The following is a 26,084-nucleotide window of genomic DNA, read 5'->3' as shown; positions in this document are numbered from 1 at the left end:
TCAATATTTCACTACCTCTCATTATGGTTAAAAAAAAAAAAAAAGCCTACCCAATTTCAAACCAAGGAAAATAAACTAACTAAAAAAAAAATTGGTATATTATTTGCACGGAAAGTAAAATCACTTCATTTTATAGTTTGAATTTGAAAACAGAATATGGCTATTAAGGCCACAACCCTAGGAGACTGCAGTCACAACACTGTAATTTCTAAAACCTCATGAGGGGATAAACACAAGAAGATGAAAATCCCTCCAGATATATAGTTGTATATTTAAGGCTTAACTTTAACAAAAATATATGTGCTATGTGTGAGAATAGCTATCTAGCCAGCAATGTAATTAAGCACAATATACAAGGTAATTTCTGGCAATGGTAACAATACAGAATATCTGCAGAAATAGCTTCAAACCAAGGGAGAAGTCTATGCAATCTCTGGCCTTAAAAATAAAACATGCTTAGAATAAGAAATTATTTAAGGATTAAGCAATATGCATCAAAAGGGTTCACTACAGCAAGCCATTTTGAGAAAAACTTCAAAAAGCATCAGACAAATTTAACAAAATGAACAAAATATTGAGAAGCAAGTGAATCATAAAGACCATACACACAGCTCTTACAGGTTTCTACGTGTCTGCTTGTGTAAAAGGGAAGAGATGAGCATGTAAGTGACCTGATATTCAGTCCCTACTCACCTTAGGATTCTGGTCCACAGCTTTTTTCATGTTTTTCAGCAGATGGTTGTTTGGGCCACCTTCTTTCTCATTAACATAGACTATTCTATCAAGATCAGGGAAATTTCGGTTTAGATCTATCCCTTGGGCATTACTTCGACCAACAAACCAGTCTTTAAGTTCACCGGGCTGAAAGGGAACAGAGAAAGAAAGGGGAGATGAGCAGATTCAGGAGCTTACATATCAAGCTTTATAATGGTATATTTAGCCATGTAAATTCAAATCATGGGTTTACTTCTCATGTTCTTGAGAACAAGAAGGAATCACGTGGGAGTAAAAACTTCTGAAGCACCAAGGGATGAGTCACCTCTATTTCTCCCTAGATTTCTGTGGGAACAAAACCACCCTCTGCCTCACCGAGGGTCTCGGAGGGGAGGCTCATTCTCATAGCAGCAGATCTGGACTAAGGATGGGCAAACTTACCAGCAGCATCAGATTTTCCAGTGCCTGCTGAGCCTTCCCCCAAGACCTGGTTTTTCCCTATTGCCTCATGCCCACGCTCATGAATTATAGACCTCATTTTAGCAAGCCTCAGAGCAGCTGAAGATTTATCAGCAAGTTGCAAGGAACATTTGCACTTGTTTCAGACTTCCTCTAAATGTCTTCAGGATAAAGGAGGACCCTAATCTTTATTTACCTGAGATCTTTATTTTTATGGTGTCTGTCAGCTTCGTTCACTGAAACGGTAGCACTAAATAAAGATGCAATGAGAATTTTTGCAAAATCTTTTCTTTGAACTGATTCTCTAAAATAGGTTTTGGGTTGCATTAAGGAAATGCCTTCAGAGCACATAGTTTTTCCCTAGCTTGCCTCCGTAAGCTTTCAGTACTCTGTAAAGTAGGTTTAGCTTGATTACTGGAGTATATTGAATCTACTGTCGCACACTGTGTACAGGATCAAGACACTTCTAAATTGGAATAACAGTGGAACTAAAGCAAAATAAATCATGTGTAATTTGTAAGGCTACCAAGTGTGCTGTAAGGAAGGAGCGAAAGTTCCAAATAATATTACAGAATCTCTACAGAGAGGAATTTAAAAGTAGTGAAATACTGCACCAATCTGAGCGCAGCTTCTGCTTCACGGCCACTAGAGGGAGACATACGATCGAATATGGTTTAAGAGAGTTCTGTGGCTGAGAGGGGTTTTTTAAGACTTCATGAGAATCAGTTTAAAATAGATCTTAATAAGGTTTGACTTATTTAATCATAAATAATAAATAATCACATAAAAATATTCAATATTTCCATATTAATTAAAAAACACAACACTTTGAAAAACAAGAAAATTCTTATTTTTGTTTAGAACATAATATGCACCAGAAGCTGTATGCAGCAGGGCCTTATTTGGCCTCTATTTGCTAATTATGCGTTAACACATTTCGTGTTTCTTGACTGAGTTATCATCCTAAAATACATGCTGAATTTTCTTGACTAATAGCTTAATTAAAGTACCTCATGCCTGAGATTTAGAATCAGAATCAAAGTTATTCGTATTAAAAATATGGCTCACAAAGCTTGCTTGTTTTGTGATCAAGCTCTGATAAATGTGAATAACTCATGTAAGTGCATTTATATGAGAATATTCTTAAAGAAAACATCAGCTTTCCCTTTTCTACCACTTTTGAAACATCACGTATTACTAGATGTTACTCATTTAGGAAGCAGTTCAGTTAGTGAAATTAGATTAAAGACTAATCATGAAACATAATCATCATTATATTTTAAAATACAGTAAACTCACAAGAGAGACGGCTATTTGTCAAAAACCCAAGAGTAAAATCCTCTTTGTTAAACAGAGCAAGCCACTGTACTATTAGGAAATACTTCAGTTATGCTGTTTCATTCAACAATCACCACCAGGAGTTCATGTACCTGTAAAACTGCTAGTCCAAGTGTCATTATGATTCTAAGGTTGATATAGACATTGATAACTGTTCTTATACCTGTAGCCCTACAAACCTGGGATGCTGCCTTCTCAAAGCCATCTGGGTTCAAAGATGGCATGATATGGATACGTGTGCTGTGGATCAAGTTGATAATAGTTTCATTTCCTTTCTGGTATTCATTACACAAGTACTGCGCCAAGAAGATGAGCAGCTCCCTTCCAACAGCTTCATTCCCATGCATATTCCCAACATACTTAAATTCTGGTTCTCCTGCAAAAAAATTTAAAAAAAGGAAGAACATGTTTTAGAACACATAAAAATCACCCATAGACTGGACCACATAGTGCATCTGAGATGCAGGTATGACTATTACTGTAACTGGCCACAGTATGCCGAGGAAGCTACAAACCTCCTTCAGAAAAGTGGATTTAAGGTTTTTTTCTGAACTCTGGCTAAACAAATAGTAATTTACATTCAGCTGTTTGTCAAAGGCAGAGAAAGAATACCAGAGGACAACAGAGCATGCCAACACAAATGCTACGTGCTGCCGTTAACACGACTACTGTTGAGATCTAATGCAATCGGTGCTTCAATTCTACAAAAGGGTGTTTGATTAGGTAGTTTTAAAATATATAAACTGACACTAATAGAGCTTCTTATCTTTAATATTCTCTCCAAGATTAGTTTAAGCTTCTTGCACTCCACATGCACTGAATTGCAGTTCTTTTACCAAAGCATTGCCAGTCAACAGCTGTCGATCCTAGTGATCTGAAAAATCTTATTCAGCAGCTGCTTTGGATATTCAGTTCAGCTTTTATAAGCAAGCGCAATAACCTAACTCATAAAATAAATCATTCCCATTTAACATTCCAATAAACAGTCCAGTACTAAATATATGTGTAAGCATTCCATATATATTAACAAATAAATTTAATGTTGATTTAATATATCTTGTGTATCCATATATAATATTCAACACGTATTCAATACATACTCTAGATATTTATCCATATATATATTCAATACATGAATAAGCAGTCCAGTACTCCCAATTGCTCATTAGTCACATTCTTATGAGCCTAGATATGAAAAATACACAAGAGAAGTCTTCCAGAGCTGTGAAGGATATAACTTTCAAAAGATGACTTTTGGAGTCCTAACTCCAGAGGGGTTTTAGAATAATGTAAATACCGGAATGAGATTAGGAGGATTGTCCTAGAACTAAATTGAAGAATATGCTGTTTTCTGGATTGAAGCCCTTTCGTCTTATCCTGTTTTAATGCAGTTATTCTGTTGTAACAGCTTTAATCAAACCTTCTGCTGTTTATATGCTCTGAATAGTCTTTGAACACACTTTACAACAGCTTTTAGCCCTATCACAGGGGCAAATTCAAGCCAGGAAGAATGTTACACAAACAAGACCTAAATAATTGCTAATTAAGCACAAGTCATATCTACTTATGACTCCTTAGCCTGTGCTTGTTAACCTTAATCCAGTGATAAGATGCTAGCAGACAGAGGACTACAAATACTGTGACTTCTTTCCTTCCAGCTGAGATGGTTTTGTACATATGGATTCATCCCCGAAATTTTTTGTCAAGTTGGTTAAAAAGTTTTCTGGTTTCAGTGAAATAGCTTCATTTTATCTGATACACACAGTGCCTTTACTGTGACTAAAAACCTCCATTTCCTCTTTTGGCGTTGAGCTCCTGTTTACTGTTTTTTCTTACCTGTTGCAAGAGGTCTAATCATCAAGACTATGTAATCAACCCAATCCCACTTACACAGAAATATACTATTTAATAAAATATGCAACACTGCACATCACATAGTCTCATAATTAGAACACTCAGGAATATGTATATTGGCATGTTACTCATAGGAAAAGTGCTTCACAAGATAGCAGGCAAATTTGTTACTGCAGTAAATATGAACACAGTTGCATTTTGCACTTGTGGTTTTCCCTAGGATGTCACTAATAAAGCCTGCATTTCTCCTGAATCTCAGCCCTGTGCATTAATCACCTACCTTTCTCTAGCACTTGAATTTTACAGGCCTGGTTCAAATGAAGAAATAGAAACATACGTTTTCCATACATTAATGCTTGCTCTCCTCCCCAGAGAATCGTTAACAGTATTTGGAAGGATTCTTGAAAACAGGCACAGAGTCTACAGGGAATCAAGAATACAGCCTCATCTACAGACTATCGTCAGTGGTAATGACCTATCGCAAATGAGCACTAAAAGCTAAAAGGAATTCAGGAAGAGGTAAAGAGAGTAAATGGAAACATGGAAAGTTTTTCCTATGAGAATTGATTGAAGAGATCAGCCCCAGTTTCTCAGGAAGAATAATAAGGGACGAGCAAATATATCAACCATTGTGGCATGGAGGAATCAGCCTGGAAAGCAACACTTTCCTGCACCACAAAACAGCAGACGGTGATTTTCAGTGAAAGGAAACAATGACCATTTTCAGACCGATAAAGAAAAATAACATTCTTATAACACTAAGTGCGGAAGCAGTGTTGAAAGAATGCTGTTGGCAGCAAGGTGTCAACAGAGCTCCAAGTTTTGCCAACAAACCAAGAGTTTAAAAAAAAACTAACCTAAAAGTGAATGCAAAAGAACGAAAAGGTAAAGATGACAGCCGAATAACAGCCCTGCTTCAAAACTTAACTTTGTGTTCATATTCTAGCTCCCATGGGCGTTTTCTTACACCTTTCTCCAAAGAGGAGGAATCCAACTCCTATCAAACCTCTGGCTGCAGAGAACAAGGCTGCGTGGTCCACACACGTGGGAACTATTCTCTGCCAGCTCCCCAGCGCTGCCTGTTTTCTTACCTCCAGGCACAGCAACCACAGAAATACTGGGTTTCTGCTCAATACCAGAAGATATTTCAGACTATATCCAACAATTTTAGGAAAACTTTTCATCATTTCAACAGTGTTATTTACAACGAAAAATATGATGGAAAAAAATGGGTCCTTCTACCTAAACTTTGCAGCTACTCCATGGGAAACAAACTCAATTTTTACTGTTTACTTCAGTGGAAATACATTACTGCTACAAGCTGGCTGCAGGGGAATTAGCAGTTTGCTCATTAGTTGTCCATGCCCATCATGGGCAAAGTCAGGGAGTCCAACCTGAAAAAAGGGACAATGCTACTAAAGTCATTGTTCATCATCACAGTGCCCAAAAAGCTGAGGGAGCTTCCACAGGCTGACTTTGCAGTTAATGAAGCCCTTCATTTGCATTTGCATTTCACCCTTTCGTATTAGACTAAAAACTGCAACTCAGGATGTACCTTCTGGAAACCCCTTTTTTTTTTTTTTTTTGTGAGTTGTTTTTACCTAAGCCCCTTCCTAATCCCCTTTCTCTCTAGGACGATGAAGCCCAGGCTGGAGGGCAGACAGCTAGCTGAGGCCATTGCTCTGTGGGCTGAGTTAAGCAAACCCAGCTGCCCAAGCTTTACTGATCAACTCTGTGAGGCACCCAGCACCTCAGGCCCACTACGACTCCCAAAGGAACCAGCTCCTTCTCCTCCACCCCATGGGCTAACACAGATCCCTCAAACACCAAGGATGCCAGCTGTCTGGTCCTGAAGCCCGCACTTATCACTTTATGGGTTCCCTGGTCTATTCATTGAATACCTCCTGCCACACCATCTCTAAAAGCTTCAGGCTTCTCTGGAAAACAGCCCACCCCACAGGGAAAACAGCCTTAGGTCACCTGTTGCTAGCGTGCTACTCAGCTAGAGGAAGATCTGCTCTTCCTTCATGAGCCATTAAATCAGACCTTAATCACCCTTCATAGGATTCTGTAATTGTAATTGCCACACAGATTTTTTTTTTTTTTTTTTTTTAATGAAAAGACTCAGTAAATCTCAGTTTGATTATCAACTTTTAAACAGTTTCTCCAAACCAGCAGACACACTCCTGTTCCACTGCAGATAACCGGAGGTAGCTTTAAGGGAGGAGCAGCATGAAGAAATATAACTGGTTTTTCTCATTTATTTGACCCCACAAAAAAAAGTAAAATTGTTTTAATAGATTCCCATGGTCCAAGATGTGACAAAGGAATTTTTCCATTGTTCAAATATTTTAAAGTCTTATTTAATTTTATTCATTTTCTGACAATATCTTTTCAAACTATAATCTCTCATTTTCAATAGCAAAAGTATGTCTTGTATTAACAACATGAGCATGATGTTTATAAATGTGTAAACGTAACTTCACCCCAGATACAGAAGTCTGTGATAACGAATGAATGGGTGGATACTGACATCTTTTGAGGCAAGCCATAAGAAATGAAATGCAGCAATCAAGTTTATAAATATCTCAGTATCTCTGGTTAAACCTAAGCCATCACACCATTATGGATTTTAGAAGGCTTTTACATCCATCCTAGATTGAGTGCGTAGTACATTACAGCCTGATAAACGATTGAGGAGAAAGTATTTTAAAATGTCATGCCTTTCTGGTGCCTGACAAACATTGTGAAATGTCACCATTCACTTCTGCAGTTACTGTCAGCTCAGGTCTTCTGGGGTTTCCTAGGAACCACATGTGTATCATTAATATTAGACAGGTCATCCAATTAAAGATGAGTAACTGCTGCCGTTTTGAGGTCAGGCTGTATTTATATGATAAAGATGGTAATTTCCTAAAGTGTAGGGACAAAAAGTTTAGCACCTACTAATTATCTATACTATGAGTCAAGGTAGTGTCACGCCACTAGTCATGGTCTAATGCGAAACAGTTAGCCTTAAAATGTAGAGTATTTCACTCATGAGAGTGCAAGCCATATGGAAAAAAAAACAAAAAACCAAAACAAAACAAAAAACAACTAACTACTGGAAAGTTTAAGTGCTTAATGAACTGCTTTGCAAATCGGCCTCAAAAGACCCTTAAAAACTAGAGTCTTTCTTCTACTTTCCTGCATTTCTTATGGAAAAGCCAGCAGCAATCCTGAAATAACCGACTTAGTGCTTTTGATTACTTACAGTTGCTTGTCATTTTTAATATGGCACTCAGTAAGATTTTATTCTAGATAAATGACACGGAAAATCTCAGAACTTCTGCTGGCAAGAAATTCATTCATTAAATGTGATTGAAGACTTTCTTATGGTCCACATTTTTATTAGAAATTTTCTGGAGATCAACTACATGGAAAACCAAAGATTATAAAATGGGTTTCTCCTTTTGATATGAAAAAAGAGAGGGAAAGAAGAAAACTAATAAGGAGATAAGATAGAAAAGTGAAAGAATTAGAAAATTTAGATTTCTATCACTCTGTATACTAGATGTCTGCAACCTGCCTTATCAGCATTTCAATAGAAACATTGATCTCCACGACTTGTATGAAAATGGCATAGAAAAATAATAGAACTGCAATGCAGTATTAGTTTCTGTATCATTGTACCGGCCTTATATAATTTGAGGGTGACATTTACTAAGATGTAGCATTAGCCTAACTTTGCTGCAACAGGAACTACTGGAAGATTCACAGGTGTCTTATATGAAAGCAGAAATGGGTCAACACTGAAGGCCTTTGAAAAATCCAATCTTTCACTTTCTTGCCACTAACTGCTAGAAAATACACTGAGAAGAAAACAAGAGGAAAATAAAATCAAGGATCTTTTGGCAATTTCTTGCTTTAAAAAAATGCATGCATTTTTTAACAGCTATGATTGAAGAGTGGTCTCCAGCTCTTTCTGGAAGTTTTCATATTTATTTGAACACTATTGCTTAAAATTAAAGCTAACAACAAAGTCTGCAGAGTGCATTAAACCCAGAGCGTAAGCTCACCAAGAGCAATTATGTTTCTGCTGGCCTTGACACAGACAAATTCAGATGTGATCTCTATACTACTCAGCATAAAGTCTGTCGGCTGGGCTGCAAAATAGAATCTTACATGTCTTTGCACTGAAAATTAAATTCTCCAGACAGATTTCCTCATGCTCAAGACATTTGTTACCACCAAAAAGGTTCTGCATGACTCGATGCTTTCTTCAGGTTTCCAACAGCCCACTCTCACCCCTGCAGCTACAGGACTTGGCAGTGCAGAAGTGGGCAAAGCATCTGCTCAGCTCCTACAGTTGCCACCTACAGCTCTCTGCTGGCACATCCCACTGCTGATCTCTCCACAGCACCCCACGCTTACACTGAAGCATTGCACGGTGTAGCACTGAGATCAGTATTTCGGGTCAAGCCCATTTGCTTTAACAGAGACCAGAACAGCTTCTGTCTACTAGATTTGTGTTGGTGCACATGAACTGATAGTGCTATCCAATAGAACTGATAATGATTCTTTAAATCATAAAAAATCATTTCTAAAGCAAAACAAGGATACTTATTTAATCAAAACCCTTAACTTAAAAAGAAACACTGAAATGTGATACACACAAAACTCTCATTTCGTGTAAATGTGTTTAAAAGCACTCTCTGAAGTTCAAAGCAGATTTCTAAAATCATCAGAATTTTAGAAGTAACAAATATCCATCTATATATACAACCAGATTAACCAGATTAGTATTGCATTGCATTTTTCACGCTCTAGGAAAACCAAATAGGACTTTGCATTTACAGAATTCATTACAGCCTTACAGTGGCAGGTATCATAAGTTCAGCACTGAAGGTGAGATTCCTCAGAAATCGAACATGAAACAAACTGTCCTGAACCCCCCCTATGACTCTGTGGCAGAGTATGAGACAGGTACAGTTTTTCCACATTCTATTTTTTTCTCTCGCTGCGAGAAAAAGAAAAAATGAACCAAATCATACCCTGGGATTCTTTGTGAAGGACACTGGCAGTACGGAGGTGACACAGCTCTCTGTATGTCCATGGCAATTTTAGGTGTAGGGTACAACTGATTCAATTCATCTTTTCCACTGCAATCAGTAAGAGGGGGGCTTTTCCATTTATAAGTATGTGTGACCAAGTGAATTTTCATTTCAAAGACATTCACTGTGTCCCTCGAGTTTTGCTTGGAACATGGAGAAAAGATACTTTTTTAATCCATCATCAAAACAGACTTTCTGATGAAGAGAAAGTTGATATATAATTTAGACATGTATTTATGATGGTTCCTCATCAAGTTCACTTAACAAGCTTTCTCTCTTCAGCAAACCCTAGAATTGGCTTTTTTACTTCAGCTACGAAAGTACCTGTCAGCCATCAGAGTACTTCAAAAGCACTGAGCTTGTCTATCTCATTCCTTTTGCATGCAACAAATATACGGGAAGTTTCAAAGCTAAACTAGTTCAAATGCCTCCTAACAGCAGCAGACATATTTGGGCTCTGCTTTTGCTCATCCTCATTTCATGAAGACAAGAAATAAAAGTTGGAAATAACTCATTCATTTCCACATCCCAGACTCTAAAGTCAAACAGGTACGCAGAAATGCTGGACAAAAGGTGAAGAAACAAAAGTAGCTCTTCCTTTTTACCAGAAATAAACAAAAAGTCAATTAAAAAGGTGTAAATAATTCTTTTCCAGTAAGTCATACAGGCCCAATTCATCATTGCCATGAGGCTTCCCTGTGCCAAATGGGTGGCCAAAAGCATGGAAGTGCAGGCACGAGCTCAACCGGAGGCTGTTTCCAGGCTGGAAATGATGGGTGCTGTGATTTCCTCAGAGCAGAAAGCAAATCTGGAGAGGTACTGAGAGAGTGAAGTCAGACCAGTGTTCTTCCCCTGTAGCCTCATGCCCCAGAACTCGCTGCAAAGCTGTGGTTCAGGAGGAAAGCCAGCTAGGGCAGCAATCAGGGCACCAGTGTGTCCAAGGGAAGAGCACTCACAGGGTTCACCTTCACCCAGCAAAACTCTTTGTGTTTCCTCTCCATAGAGGAGAGCTATTTCTGACTGAAAAGGATTACAATTCCCATCAAGAGAATGACCTGGGTCTTTGGGAAACATACTTTCTGTGTTTAAGCATCTAGGAACAACTAGTAGCAAGCCCCCAGACTTCTTCCCTTGATTTCCAGGAGACTTTCAGAGGCATCACAATAGCACATGTTATTCCACCAAGGCTACACAAAGTGGATTCTCCTTCTTTACTGGTGACCTGAATGTTATTTTATTCCACTGGTCTTTTGTCACAAACTGACACAGTGTGAAAAAACCTGTGGGCTGCAGATCTGTGATTCAGACAGATGATGCTAAAGTGCATTGGTCATTGTTAACAGATGGAGAGGGATAAAACCTCCCCATAAATATACATCTGTAACAAGTCCCTTGTATATGTTATATAACACATTACAGAACAAGACTGGCATTTGCACTGGTATACTTATTTAGCTTCCCTTGCTTAGATGAGCCTGAGTATCTACCCATCTTAGCTTCTGTGGTTATGGCCATAGAGTTTACAGAAAGAGTTTAAAGTGCCCTTTTAAAATAAATTACAGAAATAAAGACATTTGCAAACTGCTAAAGTTTATTACGCTGTTACCTTGTTCCTTTGTGGAAAAAAATATTAAAAATTGACTTCTGATGACTAACAGAGGACACCATTTATGTCATAACATAAATGACCCAATTTATGACAATATACTCAGAAAACAACAAATACCCAGGACGCTTCTTTTAGTCCTGATACTCTTTTTGCATCATGCTTTTGATATAAAATTTTTTTAAATATAACTCCATCATTTTAGGAGTTATAACGCTTTTTCAGCAGAAAAACTGCAGCTGCAGTTTAGGCTTAAAAACCTGGTGAGCTGTGTGAAACCTTGATTTAAATGTGGCTTATTGATATCTTTCTTTTGCTGTACTTCACCTCCAGCCTGATTTTAGCAGCTAATACTCTCTTAAGTTTCTGCATTTAGGGTATGAATTCTACGTGATAAGCAGCAGTAAATCTTGATTGTACTTGCTCTTGAGATAGTGACAGTTAAATCAGGTCAGTATGAAGCAGAAGAAATAAAAAGTTTAAGTGGGAAGAGAGTAATCAAGATTGGTAGTGCGACACTATATCTCCAAACATTGTAACACTGGGCTTCAGAATTTTTCAGTGGTATGTAACGTTTTATTTAAAATTGTTATTGCACACCTTGATTATTTATTTATAGCCAGCTTAGGTAGAAATGCAGACCTGGATGCTTGGAGGGTGTCTATCTCTTCACACTCACATATGTCTGAAATATGAATACTCTTTAGAAAATGCCCCCTGTATAATTTTAAACACTATAAAAAAGACCAAAGAAAAGAAAAAAAAAAAAAAGTGTTGATTCCTAGCAAGACAGTACAAGGAGAAGCAGCTAAACTGGTGCAGAGGCTAATAAAATCAAGCTTGGTGCGTAAGAGGAAGGAGTGAATCATATAACAGCTTGTTGACTCAAGAGTAATGATGGAGGTGACGGAACCTGACAAATTGTTTATCTCGATAGCAGATGGAAGTGGATTCAGAAGGTTTTCAAGATATATTTTGCCTTTAGATGGAGGAGCTCCAGACAAAAAATCCCATATGGATACTGAGCCTGGCACTGCAAGTCACAGCACAGCTGTATAGCTGCGAGACACAGAACAGCCTTCGTAAGATAGAAACAAATGCTTCACAAAAAATCTGTAATGGCATTTAGGTCTGCTCAGGGACATGCATCCTAGTGTCCTAAAAACAGACAGATTTTATCCTCATATAGGGAACAAACATAAAAGCTTGGTATCTGCTCAGCTTTCCTCAGAGCTTCTACTGGCTTTTCCCTCCAAAGAGCAATAAGACAGTTCTGCATTAAGAAAAAGGAGAGAGGAACACCTGTTGTCCATATGGTCTACAATCAGGGACAAGAGAAATAGCAACCGTGTCCTTGAACAGCACCTAGAAGTGCAGAAAGTGAACCTGCAGCTGAGCAACTTGATATTTTGTAATGAGCTATACGTAGAGCAACAGTGTTGTGCAATTTGATATAAAATGAACTTACCTAGTGGTTTTTCTCAGTGCAAACAGAAAGGTTAGGTCGAAGTAACACGACATGTTCCTCACAATAATAGCCATTTCCTACAGTTATACCCTCCATGCTTCTAACATGGCAAGCATGTTAAAGTGCAATGATGAGCAGGATCAGAAACTGAGTAGCTCTTTCTAGAACTGTCTAATTATTTTTTCCTCTGAGCACTACAAAAAGCTACAGCAAATCCATCTTTTGCGGTCCCTTTCATCTCCCTTGAAACTTCCTTTCTCTTTTATGTTACTAGTAGCACATCAGACAAAACCTTTCCTGCCAACACAGGAGGAAACATCATGTCAGTGAAAATATACATGTTATCCAAGGACAAATTCCTTCACTAATAAGAGTCCAAGGGGCTTTTGTTACAGGTATCAGTGGTATCTGGCATCAGTTTGAGTGTATGCACTACGATTTCTGTGTAGTCATTTATAATTTTTAATAAATGTAATAAAACACTAGGAGCTGAAATATTTTCTCATACTTCTGTAATTCAGATGAATATTGAAGCAGTGAAAGCGAGAGGAAAACTGTGCCCTACCTTCCAGATTTATTGCATTTTATTTTAGTTTTATGCACATATAGAAGGCTGGAGAGGTATAATGAAAAAGTACAGCAAAGTCTGGCACTTTTTAAAAAAGCTGATTTCAAGCATTTTGTACCTTTATTTATTAACAAATATTCTGAGATTGCTGCAATTACTTTTCTCATACATACTGTCATTCTTCACGGCTACAGACCCCATGAAGTAGCTAACTAGCTAGCCCACAGAGGAGAGCATAATACAGCCAAAAGGCACCTCCTGAGAAGCCCTACAGCAATATTTTCACTTTGAAGTTTCAGGCATTTGGGGCTTTTTGAAAAGAAAAAATTCTCTAATGAAGGGAAAAGCAAGTCTAGGAAATACTGATTCAAATCAAATAAGAAAAATATGTGATGTCTGATCCAATATTCATTTGACTAGCTCAGAATTCAAGGACAGTAATTCAACAGAGGAACAGTACTGGAAAGTGTGGATGCAAAATCTTCTTCTGAGTCTGTAACAAGCACTTCTCTACTATTGTGCGTATGTGTGAGGACATGTACATCTTACAGACACACACCAGTGTCCCTCATTGAGAGACTCAGGCACCAAGGAGGTCACCGCCAGGCCAGGAAAATATTTTTCATGTTTCTGTTTCCTAACATCTTCTTAGATCTAAAGCACACTTCTAATTTAAACTAAAGAAATTGCATCTGCAGATATTCAAAATTATATGAAAAGACAGATTTGGCACAGTTCACAAACAAAATCAAAACCACATGACTCCAAGGAAGAAAGAAACTGAATCCTTTAGAAAGCGACCCAGTACTCCCTGTCTTTATTAACCCTCTTACACCTTATGATATAGTAGTTCACCCTTATTTAACAAAAAAATGTGAAGGAAAAGCCTATTTTTAAAGAAATAATTATATTTTTGCATCAAAAGACAAACTTAAAGCTGCTTGGATTTTTCTATAAAGTATTAGCTATCCAGTCTTTGCCATATTTTCTACTTCTTTTTTATATGTATTTTAGTTAACTTTCTCTTTTATCCTGGATTTAACTTTTATGATCACAGCATGATGACTGCCAAAAGCATGTTTCAGTATATTTTTTTTTTCCAGCTGTCTGCTAAGCCATAAAGAAAAAAAAATAGTTACAAAACGTAAAACAATCTAAAAATTGTGTTCACTTTAGAGGAACATAGAAATATGAAGGCAAAGGGACTGAAGATTACCACGTTGTTCAATAAAGACTGCACTTAATTAAAGGCAGCAGATTTGGGAAAGATCAGCCAGCACATAAAACTCACATGCTACTAAGCAAGCAGGTAGGAATGATACTTTTCTCCCAAAAACATCCAAGTGATATTTGACCTTGTATGTCTCTTCTTCTAACCATAAAGACTTCTATATTTATAAAACAAAGACATTTTCCATTTTAACTTCACTAGTAGCAAAAACTACCACTGAAATTACATTGAGAGTTCAATTTTATCATCTTTTCCCTTTATTTTGGCTTGGACCAGTGAAGCACATTAAACATATGCTTCAGCATATTAACATCAGAGGGTTTAGCGTAGAACATAGAATCAAGCACATGCACAGGATTTTGCCAGAATAAGGCATTACAGCCTCATGCAACAGCAACAACATTGAGAAGAGCTTTTCCACTGACTCCTGACTGGATCAAGTCTTTATTTCTGAAAAATTTCTTTCTGGATGCAATTTTTCCCTATTTGGTTTCTGTTCACATTTAACTATTTTTTAAGCAAAAGTATCTCACCTATTTATAAACTATCTGGGGGTAAATCATATAGGCCCTATTAAGACAATATTTTTTGCAAAGATATTTTCTTTGCACCTGTGTAACCCAGCAAACAAATTAATTTTTCATGTTAAAATTCTCAAAGCAGTCTGTTTTCACTGGGGCTTTCCCTTAAAACCAGATACGAAACAACAGATTTATAAAACCTTGAAAAGTCCATCTTGCAGTAGGCAATATGAAACTTAGAATCATGACACTATTTGAAAAGCTACTAGAAAAGGTAAATATAAAGCACCAGTGCTAGGCTCACGGTTGTAGTGGGGCGTTGATGCTTAACTGTCTATTCTGCAGACTCACAGCTGGTAATCAACTGTAGAAAAGCACACTGAGGTTAGTACAACATTAAGCTTTTTTTCCTCTTATTTTGCTTAGAAAGGGAGACAGAAAGTAAAACTATGTCTATATTATACTATTGCTATGCTAAGATGTTAAAGAATAATACTTTTTTTTTACAGAGGGAAAACAAAACAGCCCTTAGCAATAAGGCTATGCTGGGAAAAAATGTATGCTAGGCTCTCAGGATAATCTTTATTTCCCCCACTGGGCATGGTAATCTACTACTATAAACCCATGAAAGCAAAAAAACTCAAAACTGAGGTTTGCTCATAAAATATTTAATGTTGGGAACAATGCTATTATCACGTCTCACACTATTCAGAAGGCCCCATTAGATCCAAATAATCAACTCAACATGTCAAAGGAAGCAGGATATGAGGACAAACCTAAGTATTTTATGGCAAGGGAAAACAAACAAACAAGCAAACAAACACCACCACCAACAAGAGATAATTTCAGCAACTATAAGAGTTTCCTGACTAGGAAAGGCTCACAGACTTCCACCGAGATGTTCTGTCACAGCTGCATAACTTAGCAACTACCGAGCTAAAATGCTGTGGAATATAGGAAACTAGAATTTATCAGGCTTTCCAAGCTATGTATTATACACACCTGTGTCAAGCAGTTCATGCTTTGGTTTACAGCTCTTTCCAACCAGGCAAAAATAGTCTGACCATGACGTTTCTTCCCAGAAAAAGAGAGGCTCCTATTTTCAGATTGCTCATTAATGGTGAGTGGCTTGAGTTGTGTATAGAAATATGAAAAAACCTTTATCATTTACTGCTTCGATCACTAATCAATGGGCATTTTTTTAAAAAATCAACACATAGGTTGGAGCCAACGACCCTCTTTCCCAGCATGGACGCAAGCACGATTACAAGGGATAGCCACAGCGCAGAAAGCCATGCAGGGATCTTAACCCCAGGCTATTCACAGCTGCCACTCCAGCACTGCAAGCCTTCCATACAGGTATTAATACTATTATCATGAATCCTTAACAGTCTCCATGACAGGACAGACACTGCCATGCTCTCATTGAACAAAGATCGTACCTGCTCCCAGTCTATTTGCTATCCAAGCAAAAGAAGAAAATAGAAGCATATGGCAGGCACAGGGTAGGCAACGATCCTACCATTAACCCTTTTTCCACCCTTACTTCTAGGAACTGCTGTGATAAAAGCAAATACTATGGAGAGATCTGAAGAAAAGTATCAAATCATGGCCTCTGATGTTGTTGTGGGGAAGTTGTTTACTACCACAGATGTCACCACAGGAGCAAGTACAAAGAAGATGGTTTGAAAATTTGCTCAGTGGACAACAGAAGTGATCATTAATGGCTCAGAAGTACAAATTAATATTTTAATGTTTACTAACATTTTGGCAGTTAATGTCTCAACAGCAACAAAATGATGCTCCAAGCCTTTGAACTCAAGGAAACCTCCAAAGTAGGCAGAATAAGCAACATCTAGCTCAAATAGACAACTGAATACAAATACATTTTTTCTTAAGGAACAGTTCATTTTGTGATATATTAAAAAAAACCAACCAACCAACCAACCAAAAAACAACAAAAAAACCCACAACAAAACAAACAACCAAAAAAGCAAAACAAAAAAACCAAACGAACAAATACAATAGAGTGGTTTGTATAAGGAAAGCAAGACTGTCCAAAATGAAAATCAGTTCATCGCACAATTACTATAAAAGCATGTGACTTTTGGCAGAGGAAGAAATTCACAGCACTCACTTCTCACTGCATTGCAATTGTTCTTGAGTGTGTCATTGATACGTTTCCACTAAATAAAAATTTAAGGGTGTTATTATAACATCTTTTGAAGTCTGGGCAGCTGTATTGCAGAGCTCTTTCTTCATGGATTTTCACTACAGAAATGCCCTAACAAATGTCATTTTGGTATCACATTGACACACATGACAGAAAGCAGGATGGCGTGATGTTCAGCTGCTATTTGCTTATCATTGGGCTTTAAAGCTATATGTTTCTATTTAAAGAAAGGACGGAAATGTACTATCTTATGGCTTTATTTTAGCATTGCTGAGTTGTGATTACACCCACACAAATCCACCTACAAAGGAAAACGCAAGCTTTGTGAGAAGCGATGTCACACCTAGTGAACATAATTTCAGGTAAATCAGACAAAACTAAATAAGAGAATGTGTTTTCGTTATGTCCTCTATGTGTGGTTTCCTTTAAATCCCATGAAAAATCTCAACATACAAGAGTGAAAGACAACTAATTTTTTTTTAACCAGGTAAGTGAAGAAGCCAAAGAAACTAGCAAGGTCTACGTGGATATTGTATATTCTCCTTCTGCCAGAATATTTTGCTCTACGTGTCCTTCAAGGTTCATCCATTTATTTTTAAATAACTAACTCCTGACACTCTTTGTAGGCTACTCCCTGGTCTGATGAACCTTCCAGGAAATTTTTCTTTATCACTTTGTCCACTATAACAATTCCTTATACTGAGCTACTTGATACTTGTGCCAGTTTACGTAGGTTTCTCACTGCCATTTTCTTTCACTTCTCCTTTAATTTATAATCTGCAAAACTTCTTCCAGCTCTACACAAGCACCCTGCCTTGGGGAAAGCAAAGGGAACATGAGAGCATGAACGTGATGTCCGCACTGTCTTTCACAGCTGTGCTCCATATCTGAAGCAAGGTTTCAGGATGAGGCCGTTTGAGCGCAGAGTGGCCACGTCACTCTGAAGGGCACCACTCAAGTGTGACACCACAGACAGCCTGAATGAGCTGTCTGTCATGCCCCAGAGGAGTCTCAGAAAGGCGACAATCACAAACAGGTGAAATTTTGCAGCTTGACAACTCAGCACCATCAGCAGAAAAAAAGCGGCCCTGCTGTTCACAGTTTTCCACTGTGGCTTATGTGGACTGAACCCCTCTTCTCATGCAAAGTTTTTAGCTCTTATGTAGCACAAATCCTAGCTAGAGCTAAAGCAAGTCTCTTTGTCCTATGAGTGAACAACTTAAGAGACTGCAAGCATCCTGGAGAGCCAGTATCCAAACGCCTGTCAAAGAAAAAGGTCCATGCTGCAACAATTTTAAACTGAATATGCCTGTTAAATCCATCAGTAAGAGAGTAAATGCTGATATTCAAATTTATTATGAGAGCTCAGAGTCACATCTTTCTTAATAGGTAAATTAGAGAGTCTGTTACAGTTACTGTTTGAGTCTGCAAACTCAAAAAGCAGTTCTGGATTTATGGAAGGGCTGGAAAAATTAATTCATGAGAAAAATAACATTCTACAGAATATGGAAATGTTTTAGCACATCTGAGATTTGACGAAAAAGTGTGAAACCAGTTACTTCAAATCCTGTGCCAAATTGTCTACAAATCAAAGAATGATCATTGCCTGAAGTAATCAGACTGCAGTTCAATACTGCACATAAACCTGTTTCTAACAGTAAGCAGAAAAGTAGCCTGAACTAAGTTTAGAGAAGAGCTGGCATAGAAATCACCCTACTGATTCACAATAGTGATTTATTTATTTGTTTCTTTATTTTAACTTCAGTACCCACTTTTTAATAAAAGGAAAAGGTCCAGCTATTTGAAAGTAGAAAACCTCCACACTTCAGATCTATGCACATATGTAAGAAGTCTGTGGTTAAGATCTCTATAAGTAATATTTCCCATTTTTTAAAGTTTTGGGGGTGGTGGTGATTTTGGTTTGGTTTATTTTTTTCCATTACATTCGGTGCTAGCTATATTATTTCATATAGAAAGAGGATTTTGCTCTTTGGAAGTTTGCCATGCTGGACTTCCTGTAATGGTTTAGTTTTGGTGTTTTTACTCTTTCAGTTTTGTGGTATGGGATTGCTCTATTACTCCGGGATCTGCCTGCGACTAGGTATCTGCTATAAAGGAATAACAGACATAAAGACGATGGACATGGCTGAGTATTGGTGGCAGAAAACCACAGAAGTAGTACACTGCTGGTCCAGTGAGCACCCATGTAACACAGATGTGCTTTCCATAAATAATTCATTCTGAAGATACACTGTTTTCAGTGACACTGTACAATTCAGAGCACTAAAGAGGCAAGACAGATTTCTCTCAGAGCACGTTTTCTATGTTAGATGTATTTTTCTGTCAGATATAAGAAATTTAGATTTTAGTTTGGCATCAGTATTCTATGCCTGGGGAAAATGGATAGTGAACCTGCCTCATTTTGCTGGCACAAACTCCTAATGCTATTTTTATTCTTACACAAACCCTCATGTAGGTAATTTCACAGATTTGTTCTGGAAGCAGAATACTTGGTAGCAGACCAAGCTAAACTCCACTTCTTAAGAGGGCCTCTTCAATGCAAGTTGCTGCGCTGTCAATCTAGCAACAGACATTGAAGGATCCTGACAACTTTGACCCCCTGCTATGCAGAGGAGGCTCAGTATAGGATTTGGGATCTATTCTGCTCTCCATTACATGGTGCACTTCAACTGTCTTCAAGAGGAAATGCAATATACCTTCGCTTTTTAGAATAATGAACACTGCCATACGGCAGAGAGAAGACTATTTATTTATATATGGCCTACAGTATATATGGTTATGTACCAGGAAAGCAAAGATTTAGATACCAGGAAGAGAACCTATGACTTGTTATCACCACGTCTAATGTACTATGCCTAATATGCCCTCAGATCTCTTCACTGAATCTATACATTCCAGAAACTGTCCACAGAGCAATGAAGCAAGTATGGGACAGTTCAGCAAGCCAAAAGCATCCTATCAAGGTTTATATAGTAGCTATAAATCCTACTATACATCACAGTGCATGCAAACTTCATTTCACATCATAATGGGTGTGAAGCGGGTATAGAAAAATACTCTTTTTCTCCTTTAAAAATTCTAAGGTTATGGTATTATAATTATTTTCATCAACCATTTCATACATTTATGGTGTTCCATTAAAACAAAATATGCTTCTTCCAAGAAGTTCCAAGCACTCATCTTCCTTCAGAAACATTTGTGGGTTTTTAATCTATCTTACCCTTTTACAGAACGTTAGAAATGGAAGAGAAAGAGAGGCATATTTAAACTAATAACTCGGAGGAGAAGGAAAGAACATACTTTTTAAAAATTCTTAAAATTAAGAAAATACTTAATACATGCTAAGATTTTACTCTGGAAATCACCGTGGAAATAAAAATGCTGCTGTATTCCCATAGTACTTACATGTCCTTCGTTTTGGGGAACAGGAGGCCAGGATTTCCTGAGGTTAAAATACAATGCAGAAGATAATCACACTGGACTTTCTCCACCAAGCCAAAATATTTCAGAAGTTATTGTGGACTTCAGGGAGAGTTAAGCTAAGCTGCCATAAGAGGTCAGTTAATAAAAGCAATTATAGAGAAGAATACAAGACCAGATAAGCTACGCCAGGTGGACAATAAGATGAAATAAAAAATAACATACCATGTCAGACTCTGAAAGGCATGAGTTTAATTCTGCTGCAAGGCTTGTGGGCAAACAAAGGGAGTGAATAGTCCCACAGCATCGCAGCGGCTGGAAAATGGCACTTTGAAACTCAGTGACTTACCCAGAAGGCTATTCCATGATACGAACTGATGTTCTTGAGAACAGCAAATAAATACTTTGAAGAAATTGGAGTTCCTCTGAAGTAAAGGGTGAGGGAGAAGGAAGTTACAGCACACAGGACCCAAAAAGAGGGAGGATGACAGGCAGAAGGTGCAAACCCTGTAGCCTGTGCTCAAATAAGGCTCTCTCTCCTCTGGAACCAGAGAAGTGGAGGTGCCAGGGGCTGAGCAACCTGGACGTGTGGCCCTCACGCGAGCGGTTCCTCAGCATTGCATGTTCCTGGAGATGGGATGGACACTGGCCAGTCCAGTCCAAGTGCGGTGCTCATGCTCAGTGACAAGGCAGCATCAGGCCACAAAGTTAATGTTTGCATGACTTCGTTATAACCTAGTGACAGCGGGACCATCCTTCCATCATCACTCACCCTGTAAGATCACATCACCCACAGCATCCTGCCGTTTTCACATCATTCAAAATTGCAAAGAATCGTTTTGCTGGTAATCAGAAGGAAAAAATAGGGGGAGCGGCACGGGGCAGGAGGAAACGTCTTCATTGGCTTCTCATGCCACAGATCTAACAAGAGCAACAGGAACTGGCTTATGAACAAATGGGCAGGGAACACTTCTGGGAATTTGCTCACTTTTGTTTTCATCATTTAATTTCCTAACTTGAATATTGCTAGATGTTTTTCCTGTCTTTTTTTGCATGACTGTTTTCTTTCACGTTTTCACTTTTTCTCATAAACTATCACCTCACTACTAAGTTTACACAGTTTATTACTTTCTCTCTGATTAAATATTCCATTCTGAAAAGTCGTTTCCATATGTGACCTCACCACTGCTTAATCCTAATCCTTACCCTTTGGTTTCTGTCCATCCACCCTGAAAAATATTCCATTTGGCACAGTAATTAGCATCTATTCACTGGAGACCTGTTTGACACCCAAGACAGCAGCAGCTAAGCCTCCCAAATTACTGCCAAAGTAATATATTTGCATTTATTCTGTTTATGGTCTTGGCAAGTGGTAAAGTAAAACTAGCACTTAGCCTCCCAGAGGACCATAATGTTGCATTTTCTTTCAAGTGCTAGGAACTGATGGAACATCATATGCATTGAGACAATGATGGGACATACATTGTCCCAGTTTATGTGCCAAAAGGTGAAATTATTGTAGCTGCTACCTTCTACAGGTACCCAGGAGCAATGCATCTATGTTTGTTATAAGTAGAATAAACTCGAATTAAGGAAAAAATATCCTTAATAGTGATGTTCTGGTCCACGATACACCAAAATTATGTTCCGTTTACAGATCACGCTCGAAAGTCAAATTAATTTAAAAAAATCATATATATTGTGATTTCACTTTTACTGGAAATATGAAGAGTTTTGCCCAGTTCTTTCTAAAAATGATAATGCTCGATAATTAACTAAAACCAGTTCTTAATTCATTGTTTGCATTCCACTTATCAGTGAAATGTAATTCCACAGAGTGTATCTATAAACACTGCTTACAATTCCTGGTTCCTGAGGAAATCCCAGAGACACAGGTCTGAAACCACAGTAACAACATTATGACAACTTTATCAGTTGACATGTCAAATGCAGTTCAGCACTTACATGGGAAAAATCAAAAGGTCAGGAATTTCCTTCCAGAGTTCTGATTAAAAAAAAAGAACATAATAACAACGTAAAGAATGGAGGAACAGAGAAAAACCTTTAAAACTACAGTTAGGTTTTATACTAATTTCCAAAGTTTTCCTTGAAGAAAGAAAACATGAACTAAATCATAATAAGTATAATTACATTCAATTTTACTACTTTAATTATATTTATCTTAATTATTAGGGAAAAGTGAAAAAATCCATTTTAAGAAGTTTAATAACATAGTGGCATCAGCAAGACAATAAGAACATTCAATATCATATTTATGATATCAGCTAGGGACATTATTTCACACAAAAATATCGAGGAAAATCTAATATCAATAATGTCATCAGTATTGACAAAACGAGATCTTTCAACAAAGATTTCTTTCCTTGCCTATTTTCACAGAAGACCTGCATATTACAATACCTCCAATCCCATTGGGAATGAATGCCTTACATCGTTAAAGATCATCTCTTTCTGGGAGTGTCAACCTCCAGATTATTAGGAAGCATAATAAATTCATATCTGTCCTCATTAAAAATTCTGTGACACTTCCTTAATGAATGGGTTGCTTATCCTGGTCCTCTCTCCAGATTTCCATTTCAAGGACCATACTGGCACAAGGAAATCTTGTCAATGGTGGTGTGACAGCAGCATGGACAAGTTTAACCTACCTAAGTGGGTGATAACAGTGATGAAGATGCAGGTTTAAGCACAGGCTAGTGATACGAAAGAGCACCCGAAAATCCCAGTCAGCTCAAAACATCCTCAGGGAAAGCTCCATTAACATATTTTCATCAACACCATTGGATTCAGGTACTTGATTAAAAAAAGTATAAGCATACTTTCTGGTACAACTGCACTTTTAGTTATTTGGTAGACACTCTAATGAAAGGATGGGTTTATGGGTCTCTCTTCTGAATCAATTTGTCCTCCACAAATATATATATTACTATATAACAATATTAAAAATAATGAACTTGTCCTTGAATTTCTTCTTAACTCTTCAGCAATTTTAGAGACTGAGTCTTGGTAAATAGGCTTGTCATGATCCTTCAGAGTAAACATAACTAAACAAAGCTCACAACATGGACAGATCTTTTTAACTGGCATCAAAACACTTCTTTCTCTTTTGATATAGCCTACAGAAAATCCTTCCTAGAATAGTGAGCACTCAGTAAACATTTTCTGCTACTGCATTATAATTGTTCACATAGCAACACACTAACACTCTTGGGAGAATTTTGTTTCTTTTTATCCTAAGCGCTTTCACAGACTTTAACATTAGGTAGATTCTTTTACTTCTTTTCTCTGTTTGTAGAGAAATAAATAAAACAGTTATTCAAGATGCACCATATGCCTCTAACCTATCTGCTCTTACCCCTTCAATACATGAGAAAGTTTTAGAAAGTTACCTTTGATATTTTTGTTCCCATTTTCTAAGACCACTTCCTTTTTAAAGTTATTTATGTTTTTCCCCCTTTGAAATTACTGAATTGCAAACAAAGCAAGCTCTTGACTTGAACACAGTTTAGGCTTAGTAGATCTTAAAGGCTTTTGAGCCCAATGGGAACATTTGAAACTCTGTTTTCTGGGGGTATCTTTCAGCATCCTCTGGTGAGACAGGAGCACTGTGTCTGCAGCGTTCCAGATACTGGCCTCACTCTTGCAAGGCGAGCAAGCAGGCTGACCTGAGAAACCTCCCCCGAGCACACTGTAACTTTTACAGAGGTGCCATGAAGTTCAAAAGATCTCTTTCTGTAACACATGATAATCCTTGAGGTTTTGAAGGATGGATCAATATACGGCAGGAAATCACCTGCAAAAAGACTTAATAAACAACTGAGAATGTTCATGCATCAAGAACAGCAAACTGAGACTTGGATTTCAACTATATTTTCACGCCGAAAAATCTGATTAGTAGTTGGGTGATTTTACAGGATTATTAATTCTTATTAAAAGCTATTTAACCAAACTATATTAGAAAAAAATCTCTTTCTCCAAGGTGAAACAGTGCCACTGGAGAATTATGACCACTCCCAAAACAGAGTCTTGACATCCAGGAAATGAAGGAATACAAATAAAAGAGACAAGACTTGTGATTTTTGACATTTCAAAGTCCAAGAAATACATTTTTCTTCTGTAAGGCTTTGAAAATAAAAAGTAGTTTTGGAAAGGCTTTCTATCTTGTTTGGTTTTGGTGTTGTGTTGTGTTTTGGTTTGGGTATTTTTTGTTAATTCTTTCAAGAGCTTAGTAAGACAGACTTTTTTGAAGTAGTCTGAAATTATAGTTGCTACTAGGGATAGCCAAGGATACAGGAAAGAAAATCAATCAGAAGCGGTTGAGTCACCATCCTTGGAAGTGATTAAAAGATGCGTAGACATGGCACTTCGGGATATGGTTTAATGTGGTAAACTTGGCCGTGTTAGGTTAATGGTTGGACTTGACGATTTTAAAGCTCTTTCCCAACCTAAATGATTCTATGATTCAATGATAATAATTCAGAAGCCTCTATGAGACTTCACTGCTGTGGCTGATGAATGCCATCAGTGCTATTTTAAGAATGTTAAAACTGAGTATTTACCAGACTTCTTTTCACATTTAATGTCATTGTTTTATGTAAAGGTAATTGCAGTGTGAATTTGAAGGGCTGGAAAGTTTACCAAGTATCTAGCTTTTAATGTGGAATCCTATCTAAGATAAGAACTAGTGTAAGTTTTTCCAGTCTTTAAATTTACTCTCTCTTCTTCAGTATTCAGTGACCCTTAAAGACCAGCTCAGCAATTACCCCACTGATGGGTGCACCCTCACTTCCACACTGATAAGCTGAGACTACAGCTCCCAAAAAACAGATCCTCCACATCCAAAGGCTGAGATATTTCACGTTTTCCTTTCTACAAGGACCTTTCCAAAGATTTTTTTAATATAAAATATACATGTACACATGAATATGCATGTGCAATTGTGTATGATTTTAACCTTTTATAAGCTATTTCGTATTTTAATAATGGCTTAAAGGCACATATAGCCCACCCTCTCATCTCACTTCCATAGTACTTAACAGTGTAAGAAATACCTTAAGCTCTGGATCCCTTGGCTTCAACAGACTTCAGTGTGTGCAGAAACCCACAAAGATTTTCATGCTATTTAATTTTGACTGCTTTACTGGAAGATGCATTCATTACTGTAAACCAGTTAATGGGAAAACTGGAAGAAATAACTCGTGACATACATTTCTTGAAATGCACTTAGTGCACTTCTGATAAACTGTTTCAAAAATTAAACATACTACCAAATTTGCCAAGTGTACACAAAGAGGAATTATGCTGCATTAATCTCAATGTTTTTTTAAACAACAGAGAGTAAAAGAAGGGCAACAAAATAGAAAGTAACTGAAGAGGATGACAACTTCAGTGAAATCAGCCTGTCCTTCACTGAAAGCAATCAGAGGGAAGAGTTTGACCACACTCCTGTTGAGGCTGCTTATGAAAATCTCAATAACCAAATCAGCATTTTTCTGCAAAAATATTAATTGTGAAATTATCACAATATTTTATTAGCATCCTTCCACTCCTATACACTAGGTAAGACCCTGTACACTTACTACGTCTTGAACTCCCAT

At 37.5% G+C, this 26,084-nt stretch overlaps 1 protein-coding gene across 1 annotated transcript in view; it reads right to left on the bottom strand.

Moving 5' to 3' along the window:
• The window catches only part of CPE (carboxypeptidase E), a 59,483-nt gene that overhangs the window by 16,854 nt on the left and 16,545 nt on the right, over nucleotides 1–26,084 (bottom strand). The window contains exons 2-3 of the mRNA XM_065633558.1: nucleotides 2,691–2,887; nucleotides 694–861 (exon numbers count right to left, since the gene is read on the bottom strand). Of these exons, the coding sequence (XP_065489630.1) occupies nucleotides 694–861; nucleotides 2,691–2,887 (365 nt within the window). The remainder of the gene's footprint in view (nucleotides 1–693; nucleotides 862–2,690; nucleotides 2,888–26,084) is intronic.

The sequence above is a fragment of the Caloenas nicobarica genome, chromosome 4 (assembly GCF_036013445.1).
Source record: "Caloenas nicobarica isolate bCalNic1 chromosome 4, bCalNic1.hap1, whole genome shotgun sequence".
In the NCBI taxonomy this organism is placed as follows: Eukaryota; Metazoa; Chordata; class Aves; order Columbiformes; family Columbidae; genus Caloenas; species Caloenas nicobarica.
This window is presented reverse-complemented; position numbering and strand designations above follow the sequence as displayed.